The 10,859-nt window shown below is 34.6% G+C and overlaps 3 protein-coding genes across 4 annotated transcripts in view; 2 read left to right on the top strand and 1 right to left on the bottom strand.

Moving 5' to 3' along the window:
• Positions 1 to 3,442: 3,442 nt before the first annotated feature.
• LOC128863968 (uncharacterized) lies at positions 3,443 to 4,051 on the bottom strand. Its single transcript, XM_054103411.1, has 2 exons — positions 3,952 to 4,051; positions 3,443 to 3,823 (listed from the first exon to the last, which is right to left on the bottom strand). The coding sequence occupies exons 1-2, from the start codon at positions 3,985 to 3,987 to the stop codon at positions 3,443 to 3,445; spliced, it is 417 nt and encodes a 138-aa protein (XP_053959386.1). The 5' UTR covers positions 3,988 to 4,051.
• LOC128863966 (serine/threonine-protein kinase grp) overlaps positions 3,686 to 10,859 on the top strand; it is a 69,555-nt gene continuing 62,381 nt past the window's right edge. Inside the window, exon 1 of the mRNA XM_054103406.1 lies at positions 3,686 to 3,776. The gene's annotated coding sequence lies outside the window, so the exon portion shown is untranslated. The remainder of the gene's footprint in view (positions 3,777 to 10,859) is intronic.
• On the top strand, positions 6,197 to 8,457 carry LOC128863967 (uncharacterized). 2 transcript variants are annotated; one of them, XM_054103409.1, is made up of 2 exons: positions 6,197 to 6,456; positions 6,730 to 8,457. In XM_054103409.1, the coding sequence occupies exon 2, from the start codon at positions 6,799 to 6,801 to the stop codon at positions 7,795 to 7,797; it is 999 nt and encodes a 332-aa protein (XP_053959384.1). In that variant the 5' UTR covers positions 6,197 to 6,456; positions 6,730 to 6,798; the 3' UTR covers positions 7,798 to 8,457. The 2 variants fall into 2 exon arrangements, with proteins under 2 accessions (XP_053959384.1, XP_053959385.1); XM_054103410.1 differs by lacking the exon at positions 6,197 to 6,456 and adding an exon at positions 6,612 to 6,630.

The following is a 10,859-nucleotide window of genomic DNA, read 5'->3' as shown; positions in this document are numbered from 1 at the left end:
GTTTAGCAAATTTTACATGGCCCACCCTATATTATTATGAGTACATTCATTAGAACTCCTGCTCTTTTCGGCAAAAAAAATATTAACAAAAGATTTCTAATATTTTTTTTAACTCTTTCCAGTAGTTCAAATTACGTCTTACTGTACGAAATTGTTAATAGCGGAAATTATTTACTATTTGAAGCCAAAATTATAGCGAAGGAAAAATAAATTAAAATGTTAAAAAAATTGTTCCAAAAAAATTTACCTTTTCACGATCGTCAAACCGTTTCAGGTCAAAAGTGAAAAAAAATCGAAGGTGGTTTTTTTTTGTTTGAAGACAACTGATTTAATTTTAACCTACAGTTAAGCAAGAATGACAGAATATTAGAAAGGCAAAATTTGGAAGTGATTTTAGAGGTTACGTAAACGTAGGCATGGAAGATAATTGAAAAAATAAAGGAAACGATTTTTATATATATTTTTTGTTTTAATAAAAGCCCAGTTACTCTTGACTTAATTTACGCAGCTTTAGCTTTATTTAGCTTAATAATTTGCCCAATTTAAAAAAAATCATTTACAATAAAGTCCCTGTATTTAACACTATCAGATATATATTTAAATAACACAGAATAGTTGCGTCCCTCTAAGAGGGTATTAAAACAAGAAGCTAAAAATTTTAGATTCCAAAGGTTTCGTCTTACGTAGATTGAGAGCTGTGATATAATCAATGTATATAATGCAGAAATTGTTTTTGCAAAAGATTTCTTTGATGTGGCATTATAAAGATATTGGGTGCTTTTTTAGGAGCTTGAAAGCTTGAAATTATAATACAAAACCGAAATATTGCTGTTTATTATAATCTGGTATGTTGGTCCATTCAATCAGTCCAATATCTGACCACTGTTTTCAATAAATCTGGCCGTTTTGGATCAAGGGTACTTTGAATATTGGCTTTCAATGCTTCAAGAGTTGCCGGTTTGTTGGCATTAACCAATGATTTAATTATTGCATTCTCCGTTAAAGCGCGCGAACGAGGATCCTGTTCACAGGACCATTTCTGAAAAAAAAAGTTGTCATTAAATTGATTCTGCAATAAATCGATTGTTAAGCGCGCTGTATGGCAATTCGTGCCATCTTGATGGAACCAAATGTGGTCGTTGTTTAGCTGATTAATTGTTGGAAACAAAAATTCAGTCATGATGGCTCGTTGCCGCTCGCTATTCATCGCAAATATGGACCGATGATGACGCCAGTGTGTAAACTGCAACAAAGATTTTGGATTTTATGGTGACTCGTTGACGGCTTGAGGATTGTCTTTGCTCTATCCAAAGTATCGATGCCCAGAGGCATCATCGGCTATCGGGTGTTTAAATAAAAAAAGAGAGTTAATTACTGGAACCAATCTCCCTGGGCGCGGGAAAGAGAAAAAAACTAAACACTATGGACTACCTTACAAATACATAGATATATTCGCAAAGAGGGTTCGCAATGTCTATTAGCTTTCTGTAAGAGCTCGCTATGGTCTTAAAGTGAAATTTCGATTCAAGATTTCCCGTGAGAGTGGTTTCACTCTGAATATTTTTATCAGAAAGATTGCCTTGGCTTTGACTCGCTTACAATCCAAGTTCCTAATATCGACTCGGTTTATTGGACAGATTCACAAGAGTCCACGTACAAAAAAGATTACACATCTACATAATGACGCAGGGATAGCACAAGTAAAAAAAAATACTAAAATTGAGAAAGACAAAGACAAAAAAACCGATTCTCGATGTTGTTGTATTATTCCATCAAGCCTGCTTTTGCGGATTGTGTTTGTCGCCCCCCAATCTAGATAAGTAGGAGTTTAACTTGTTGGAGTTTAGGAAGGTGGTAAGAGACTCCCGATGAATGTGGTTTAATGCCAGATTCCAGATTCCAACTTCGGTGACCTCAATACCTCTGAACTGGATCCTCTGAAATTAATAAACTAAACAGAATTCGTTAAAGTAATGTTAAATCTAGTAACTAAACGAAGGAATAAGGAAAATAAATTTTATTGACAAAATGGTGGTTTCTAAAAAAAGTCGATTTTGAACCAAAAATTTGGCCTTAAATTGTCTATAAAAAAATATTTATCGGTGAGAAAAAATCTTCCTTTAATTACTGAAAAATATATTTAAGATGCTCGGGATAAAATTTGAGACAAATCGTTTTAGCCGTTTTCGGGTAAAAAACCTTTGGAAACCTTTAGCCTTGTACTTTCAAGCACTCCGAAACGCCAAATGGCTATTTAATTAAAAGATTTACAAATTTGCGTGTAACTTAAAATATATTCACTGGAACGATATTAAATTTTCTGTGTGTATTCTTAAATACATGTACATTAAGAAAATAACAAAAATCCATTCTTTGAAAATTCTAACTGTATATAACCCCTTAAGCCCTAAAATTGTGTCTTTCTTATGGAGCCGCAAAACTTATATAACAACCTAGTAATGCATTCAATAATGGTATTTCTTTATTAATGTTAATGAAACTAAAGCTCAGTTTAAAATATCTGTTAAATATTTTGCAATGTGACGTCCTAAATAAATTCGAATCATATGACAAGCCCTACTGAATCAGTTTATTATTACTGTAAAATGCATTATAATTCAAAAAATGCACAGCTGTGCAAAAAAAACTGAATGAGGAGTAATTTTTCATCACATTTTAAAATAAATGCCACAGCTTCCCTGGCAGAGAATGTTTTAATTTTATTGTACAAGTTTTAATTTCAACTAGAATGTGGCACCTCCATTTTATTGCTGTCATAGCGAGCAGGCCAGCCGCATCATGCAACCTAATAGTATCATCTCTTTTTAACAAATACATTTTAAAATCAACGGACGTGCCAGCCGGTTTTTACTACCTGCGGTTGCGCCAGTGTTTACGTGTCGTACCATCGATAATACAGAAGGTGCCTTATTGGGAGTTTGCTTTGTAATTGTGCATTATGTAGCAGTTAACAAACCGGTTTTTGCCAAGCAACTACCAAAGATCCGGAAAAAATCGAATTGCTTGCGCACATGAGTCATGGCGCGTGAATATGGATACGAATTAACGATTCTCAGAATTGAATGAGTGTTAAACGGTAATACACAACGAGAGAAGAAAATCGAAGGATAAAATAATTGAATGAAGTATTATATTCTTCCTAACTTGCGACTTTTACAAAGTATATATATTCTGCTTAATTAATATATCTAATTAAATTATTTCCGATAGATGCAATTTTCGCAGTGGTATTTTCATATACATTTTTTTATATATTATTTTATTTTATGACTATTTAATTTTTTGAAATTGAATCCGCTTATCCGGTTATTATTCATTGGGTTTATTTTCAATTGTTCTTCATATTTGTTTGTTGTAGCTCGAGCTGTCATTCCATATCGTGCTGTCACTTGTTGACAGCTGGTTGTAAGTACTATTTTACTCAATCGTCTACTACCTTTTGCGGCAGCATCACAAAGTGTGCATCTCGCACACCCTGAACAAAACTCGTGCGAAAAATTTCTCCCTCAGTTTTCTTGGTGCCTCCAGAAGTCACAGAGGTAATATGTGAACGATAGTTTGCTGTGTTGTCAAATTTGTGATTTAATAATAGAAGCTTGCAGAAAAAACCTGTCTCAAGTAAATTTAGTATAGTTTCTGAACAAAACTTGTCAAACACGAAGTGTATACAGCGTACCAAAAGATTGTGGAGTGCGTAGAAAGTGTGTGAGATCATCAACCGGTGAAGGAAAATTGGAAAACCCCAAGACGAAAGAGTGAGTACTAACCAATCAATACAGTTTTCGCGAGTTTCCTCAGTTATCTAATAGTGGTTTTTATATTAAAAAAGTTATGCTAATAAAATGCCCCAAACTAGAACTCGTAAATTACATTTGTGACTTGCTTTGTTAAAAAAAAATATCGAAATATTTCACAAAAGAAAAATCTTACATGAACGTCTGCTGCGTGTGATGGCTTCTCCACCATCTCGGTTGACGTCTTTGGTTTTGACTTTTTCTTTTTGGCGCGATTGCATTGATTGACTGGTGTGCGAGTGCAATGGGGCGATGATAAATTGAGTAGAAACGAGTTGACTGGAGCCGTTTGTAGTACATTCGAGCAAGCGAGTGCGTCGATTATTGAACTGCTTTTGTTTGATGAGATTTCAGTGTTGATGCTTCTCTGCGGAATCTGTAGGTAGCGAAATGTCTATTGGCTAACTAACATGGCTATTGAGGTATTGAGTTATTAACCCGCGCTTACCTGTTGGTCTTCTTGACTGGCTTTCCGGGATCTTTCTCATTTCTACTCTTACCATATTTCAAAGTGCTTTTTAACCCGATTTTCACAGTCGTGCGTGTGTGTGAGATTTGTAGATGGGAGAGAGAATATATTTTAAACATTGAATCATTGCTCGGCAGCGTTGGTGGAAACTTCACCTTCATTTTCGAATTTATAGCTAGTAATTAAATTTGCGTTTGAATACCAAGCAAGTTCAAGAAACGTGTTTTAAGCTTCGATTAGTAAGTGAAATAATGGAGTAAGGTAACCTATAAAAATGGCCAGGTACGCGCGCTTTGAATGTAGAATATTTCAATTGGGCTAAAATTTGGTTTAGGCAAACAGTTTGGAATTTTAAGTGATACCCCAGTTAATACAAAATATCAAAACCCAGATGGTTTAGTGCAAATACTGTATGTACTACTGGTGAAAACTAACAAACTTACAAACGCACATATGCACTAGCAACTGCTATATTTGTTAATAGCGTCAATTGCATACGTAACGTATTAGACTGGCATTTTTGTTAATTTGAAATACCAAGCAGAATTGCTTCGGTATCTACACGCTCATTGCGGATTCTAGACATCAATAAACCAACATCAGTACTCATTTCCAGTAAACATTCAAATTCGTATCTGACGAATGTATCTTTTAATTAAATAGCCATTGCTGCTTTCGTTGGCAGCCGACATGTGCGTTCGTGTATGTGCGTGTATGTTCCCACAAATTAAATCAGCTTCAAGTCGCCTTGGATTTGCCTCCGGTAGCCGCGCCGTGCATAGCCATTGGGCTGCTGCTGGCCGCTTCAGTGTCAATGGCATTTGCGTTTTATATGGAAACGTTGAGGCTTATTGTACTCATTTCTTTTTCAATGTAGTTTATTTCGTTTCGTTTTTTTTCTACATATTTTGAAGTAGCTGTTACCAGAGCCACTTACTGGTTTTACATATGTACATATGTATGCACATTTTTCGTTATTCTATTTTTACCATTTCATTAATGTATCTCTCGTTTTGGTGGTTACTGATGTCGAAGTAAGAGCCTATCAGTGTGGCAAGGTTTTTTATTTATTCATTTTTATTTTTTAACACATTTCAAAAACAAGTTGATCAGCCTTATTTGCATTTTTTCCTTGTTCTTTGCTCTTTTCACGCACTTTCGTCATTATTAATCAGTTTGTGAAAGAATTGCCAATAGTATTGATGGTATTGTCGCTGGCGGTAAACCAGACCTTGGTCGAGGTTACGAAATGTGTAGGTGGCTATAGAACATCCTATAAAATTTACTTCGTGGTTTAAGTGAAAATCCATTTTCAATGAAGTCAATTGTAGGTAAATAAATTGGATATTTTATTTCTTGTTTTCCTCGATTAATAAATTTCAGCAGATTTAACCTTACAAATACTTATTTTTTAAAAGATTTATGCATATATGTATTTATGTTACTTTTATTTAATTCTGAGGCTTGCAATAATTTCATAAAGTTTGCAATTAACGGTATAAATTGATTAGATATACCCAACCTTAATTTTTAATCGCTTAGTAAAAAAATAGTGACATTAACAAACGGTGAATAATTATTTGTGGAAGTTCCAGATTTGTATATATGTACTCGTACATATGTATTTCATGCCACAATCCTTCGGTGTACACTCTGACATGTCCATATAATAAAATTAAAAAAAAATTGACAGTTAATAAATGTAAACAGCTTAATATTTTATATAAAAAATTTTTTAACCCGATATAATAATTTTCTGTAATTATTTCACAAAAAATAATCCACTACGTATTCGCCGTGTTTCGCTCATCTGTTCCTGCTGCTGCAGTGTTGCTTCAATTGCGAAATTCCCCTTGTACCAGTGTTGTCGTGAAACGAATACCAATTGATTTGAGGTGAATTTAAGAAATATGTAGCTTGCGAATAACAGAAAAGCAAAGCAGACATTTTGAAATTTGCTTTCGTACTTTTTGGATTGCGGCAAACTGGCAGATTTAACAAATCTTGATTTAGCATCTCCTTGTATTTTTTGGCGCATTAAAATAATGTAAAGTGATTAAATTCCTGTTTATTGTGTAAATAGTTGAAAATTAAAAGGTGCATGTTTTGCCTCATTCCGTGCAAATAGCTGGAGCGTACACAGGAGTACGAGAACTGGATTTCAAGGAAAAAGTAAGTGCAAGTTTTTGCAAAGTAAATAAGTGCAGTGATACTCATATTAATAAAATGCTGACGCTATAAATGCAGCATAATAAAGTGGAAATCGCTATGTGTGTGATTGATTTCATCAAAAGGTTATTGTACTTCATTAACTGCAATGGCTGCAATGGCGCTGTTATATTTGAGGTTACGTGTCGTTTCAACACTCACTGTTTTCATTGCAAAACTTGTTCATAAGTGAAATTTAATTTAACAAAAATTTACGTATTCATCTTTGAATTACAGAATTCATACTGCTTAAAAACATCAATTCGTCAACTTTAAAAATAACGTTAGTAATTTGTACCTTACGCAATGTCTTGGGTGCCCTCTACCGATTTTGAGGAGGAAGTGGTTTCTATGCAACCAAGGCATAACTTTATTTATGGCCAACTATGCGACCCTGGACCGCAAGAATTTCATCCTCGGCCCAAAGAGCATCTGGATTTCATAGCAAAACAGAAAAATGAGAAAAAACAACGCGAAGAAACTTTGACAAAATCGCAGAACCATAAATTAAATATTATTGCGAAAGTTCAGCGCATTGCTGGCACCAAACCGTTGGGTGAGCAGCCAACCATCCACGATTGGGACGACAATGAGAATATAGAGCGAGAAACGATAGCAATGATGAGACATGTAGGTCTAGGACCGCGACTAGAACAGCCATTCGACGAAGAATGCACAATAGCCTCACATCCCATACAGAGTGATATTAGAATAAATCGTAATGGTCGTAAACAAATACCAGTATTTTTCGATGAAAAATATTTCGAATTGAAGCCACGCGTTTTAGACTCTCCCTCCTCTTCCGTTGGAACTAGCCCGACAAAAGAGAGTGCAATAGCACATAATGAATCAAGCGCGTCAAAAGAAAGCAGTAGCATTGCAACATCCTGGGACACTTCCAATGGTCGTTATTCAGATTCACCTAATAGTGGTTTTGCAAGTGCAATAGATATGGTTGGAGATCAGGAAAGTTTTGAGACCGCAAGAAATAGTGATAACGGACACAAATCGCAGAATTGGCGAAAAAATAAAAACCAGACTAGTACACAAAACTGGCGTAAGAAGGACGATAATACTGAAAAACAAAGCTGGCGTAAGCGGGACGATAATATTGAAACACAATCGTCGATTAATAGGAGTGCTGAGCACCGATGTGGAAAAGAAGTTAATAACCAAATGCAAAATAATAATTGGACTTGGCGCAATCCTAGTAACAAGCCTAGTAAAGCGAAATCAGGTCGCATGCAGTCACCTCAATTATGTTCACCAAGGGAGTTGTATGAAAAGAAGCGACAAACGGATTAGAAAAACAAACTAGCACAGTTAAACCCCAAGAACGTAATTGAAAACTTAAGAGGCGGAATACAACTTAAAAAAAAAATAGTGAAAAAAGGGTAATTTTAAAATGAAATCTCAATGGGCTTAGTAAAAAATGCAATTGAGAACAATTTTCAGTGAAATAAAATTATATACGTCAATTTATTTTCAAAACTTCCAATCAAGTTTTCAAGATATGCTTTAAAGCATTCATCCCAACCATTTGGTTGCATTTGAACCTAAACCCATGGAAATAATTATAAGCAGCAATAAGAAAAGTAATACAATTTTAAGAAATGTGAGGATATATATTTTTTGTAACGAAAGGTTTAATAATATTTTAAGCGAGTTGTACCCAGTTCCATGTCAGGTTTATAAAAAGTTCATAAAAGTAAATTTAATGCAAGTTTCCCAACGAATGAGTGAATCCATCTCTACTAATCGGGATGATAAAACTGCCTAAGCCATTTAAGTAGAGCCCACTAGCTAAGAGAAGTGAAGTATCTTTCCACTTGATATTTCTAAAACTGAAAAGATATCTTCTATCTCTACCACCATCAGCATCGAATACATTTGCACTTAAGAGACGACCTAATTAAATATCCGTTATTGCATGTCTAACGGCAGACAAATGAAAAGTTTAAATAATTCCTTTAATTTCTAAAATTAGTACAAATCAAAAATGATAGAATACAAGTTTGCGCTCATCAGAGAGGCGTGACGTCACACTTGCACAGTTGCGCGTGAGCAGTGTGAAAATGCGAACAGGAACGCAAGAAGAAGAAGAAATTATACAAATAACACTTGAATGAATTGCACAAATGTGACGTCGAACACACAGCGATTTTGACAAATTCACTGAGTGCAAAATAGCGGTACCACCATCGGCGCCATATGTACTCACGTGCACCAATATTTTGAGAGAACTAATCGTCCCCTTAGTATAACAATAGCCTATGTGCTCATATGCTATTATTTTTTTATTGAATTTTTGGATTCTCCATCGTCGATTTTATATGTGGTCAAAATTTTGTCAAATTCTAGTTCCACAAAGTGGGTCAAAAGGTCAATCAAAAAATAATAAATATTTACAGACATAACGAGATTTGAGTGAGAGCTACTTTCGACAAAAAGTTTGAAATTCATTTTCTCAAAACATCAAAAAATTTATAGGCTATTTTAATATAAGGGGACGTAATGTCATGTATGAAATGTTGCTTCTTAATTAAAATTTATATTTTTCTGAAATCCAAGTTGAGCGATGAACCAATGAGCTGTGTGAACTTTACGGCAACGTAGACATAGTGCATCGAATAAAGACCCGGTGGCTGCGTTGGCTAGGTCATATCGTCCGAATGGATACAAACGCTGCGGCTCTGAAAGTATTCGCTGCGGTATCAGCAGTAAAAGGACTAGGCTTCATTTGATGTATCCAAGCTGTAGTATGGCCATGGTACATTGAACAGATAGTAGCAATAGAGTAAAAACAGAAAGGTTTTTGTTTTTTTTGTCCCTAAAATGTCAAAATCTATAAATAAACTTGACAGCTTACATAATTCCAAAAAAAATGTCAATTTAGAGTCTGAATAAAATGACAAAAATCAAATCTGCTGCTCTACTGGTACAACTGGTTCAATGTGCCTTGAGTGGGGCCCTTATTTTTAGCAAAACAGGTTCAATTGAATTGAAGACGGTTACTTCACTGGAGTTAGAGAATAGCAATCATGTAATGTGATAATTTGCAGTAATTCTTCCTTTGCTATTTTCCTAACCAAAAAACTTGCTGGAAGGGGAATTGAGAGCACAAAGTGACATTTCATTTTGAGGGGAAATTACAGGTTTTTACGGCATATATTTTTGTCAGTAAGAAAAACAGATGGTCATACAATAAACAAATAAAAAGCCGACTTTTGGTAATATAAATCTGTAGTGAAGAAGGTTAAGCAAAAAAAGTTAGCATAGGAAAAGTGTGCAATTATACTTAAACGATAATCAAGGAGTAGGTTTTTGTGCTTTTTTCGATAATTTCCTCATTGAGTGCGAATGCCGGCAAACTGGCAGACATTTAGCTAAATTTTACTGGAAATAACGTGAGACCAACAAATATTGTTGTCATATAAATGACCACAGAAGTCAAACTTCAAACAATTTATATGCCATTAAGTGTGTTATTCCTATTTGTGGTTTTATTTCCTTGTCAAAAATGTTTCTATTTACTTGAAGAGACGTGAAATTGTGTTTGATTTAATATATCATTAGACAAATTAAGTTGACTTCTATGAACTTTTTTCCAAGATGCCAAGAAATTTATTTTCATGGTCTTAAATCGTAGGCTCTAAGCCATTAGGGGTATTCGTTTAAACGTTGAAATGCCTTATGTGTCGCATATGCTTCGTGAATAGTTTGCCAAAATTTGTATGAAAACTCCTTTACACAACCTGCGTAAGTTTACGCGTCTATTTTACGAGACAGGGAATGCATTCTTGCCAAGAGTCAGTTGTTATTGTTAAATAGCTGATAAACAAAGTTTATATAACAGTTTGGCTGACTTCCTAAATGTTAATTGCGCTGCTTAACCCTTTGATTTAAAACAACGTGTGGGAGGCGTGAGTCCACTTCCGTGCCTAAAATGACAACGTCGCGTCAGATACGTAATTATCTTTTATGGCCGAAAGTGAGAACCTTTTATCAAAAATAGGATTGTTTTTACACACAAAAAAAGCTTTCATCGAAAGTGGCACACACAATCGTCACTCGATTCTTAAGGCAAGGGGTTAAGTAGAAAATCAAAGGATCCTTAACAAAAAAAGGTTGTTGATGCGTAATAGTTTGAGGCTCTTAAATGCATGCATCAAATTTCTGATACCCCTCGTAAGCGTATTGCAAAACGATTTGTTAACTTTAAACGTTTACTATATGAATACCCCTATCGATTCTATGAAAAATAGGTTGAAAAATTGCTAAGCAAATACATATTATATATCAAATGCAGTATTATATAACTACTTGTGTTTATAATTTCAAATATATTATTAAATCGAATTTTTGTA

Source organism: Anastrepha ludens, chromosome 5 (assembly GCF_028408465.1).
Source record: "Anastrepha ludens isolate Willacy chromosome 5, idAnaLude1.1, whole genome shotgun sequence".
NCBI classification, from domain to species: domain Eukaryota; kingdom Metazoa; phylum Arthropoda; class Insecta; order Diptera; family Tephritidae; genus Anastrepha; species Anastrepha ludens.
This window is presented reverse-complemented; position numbering and strand designations above follow the sequence as displayed.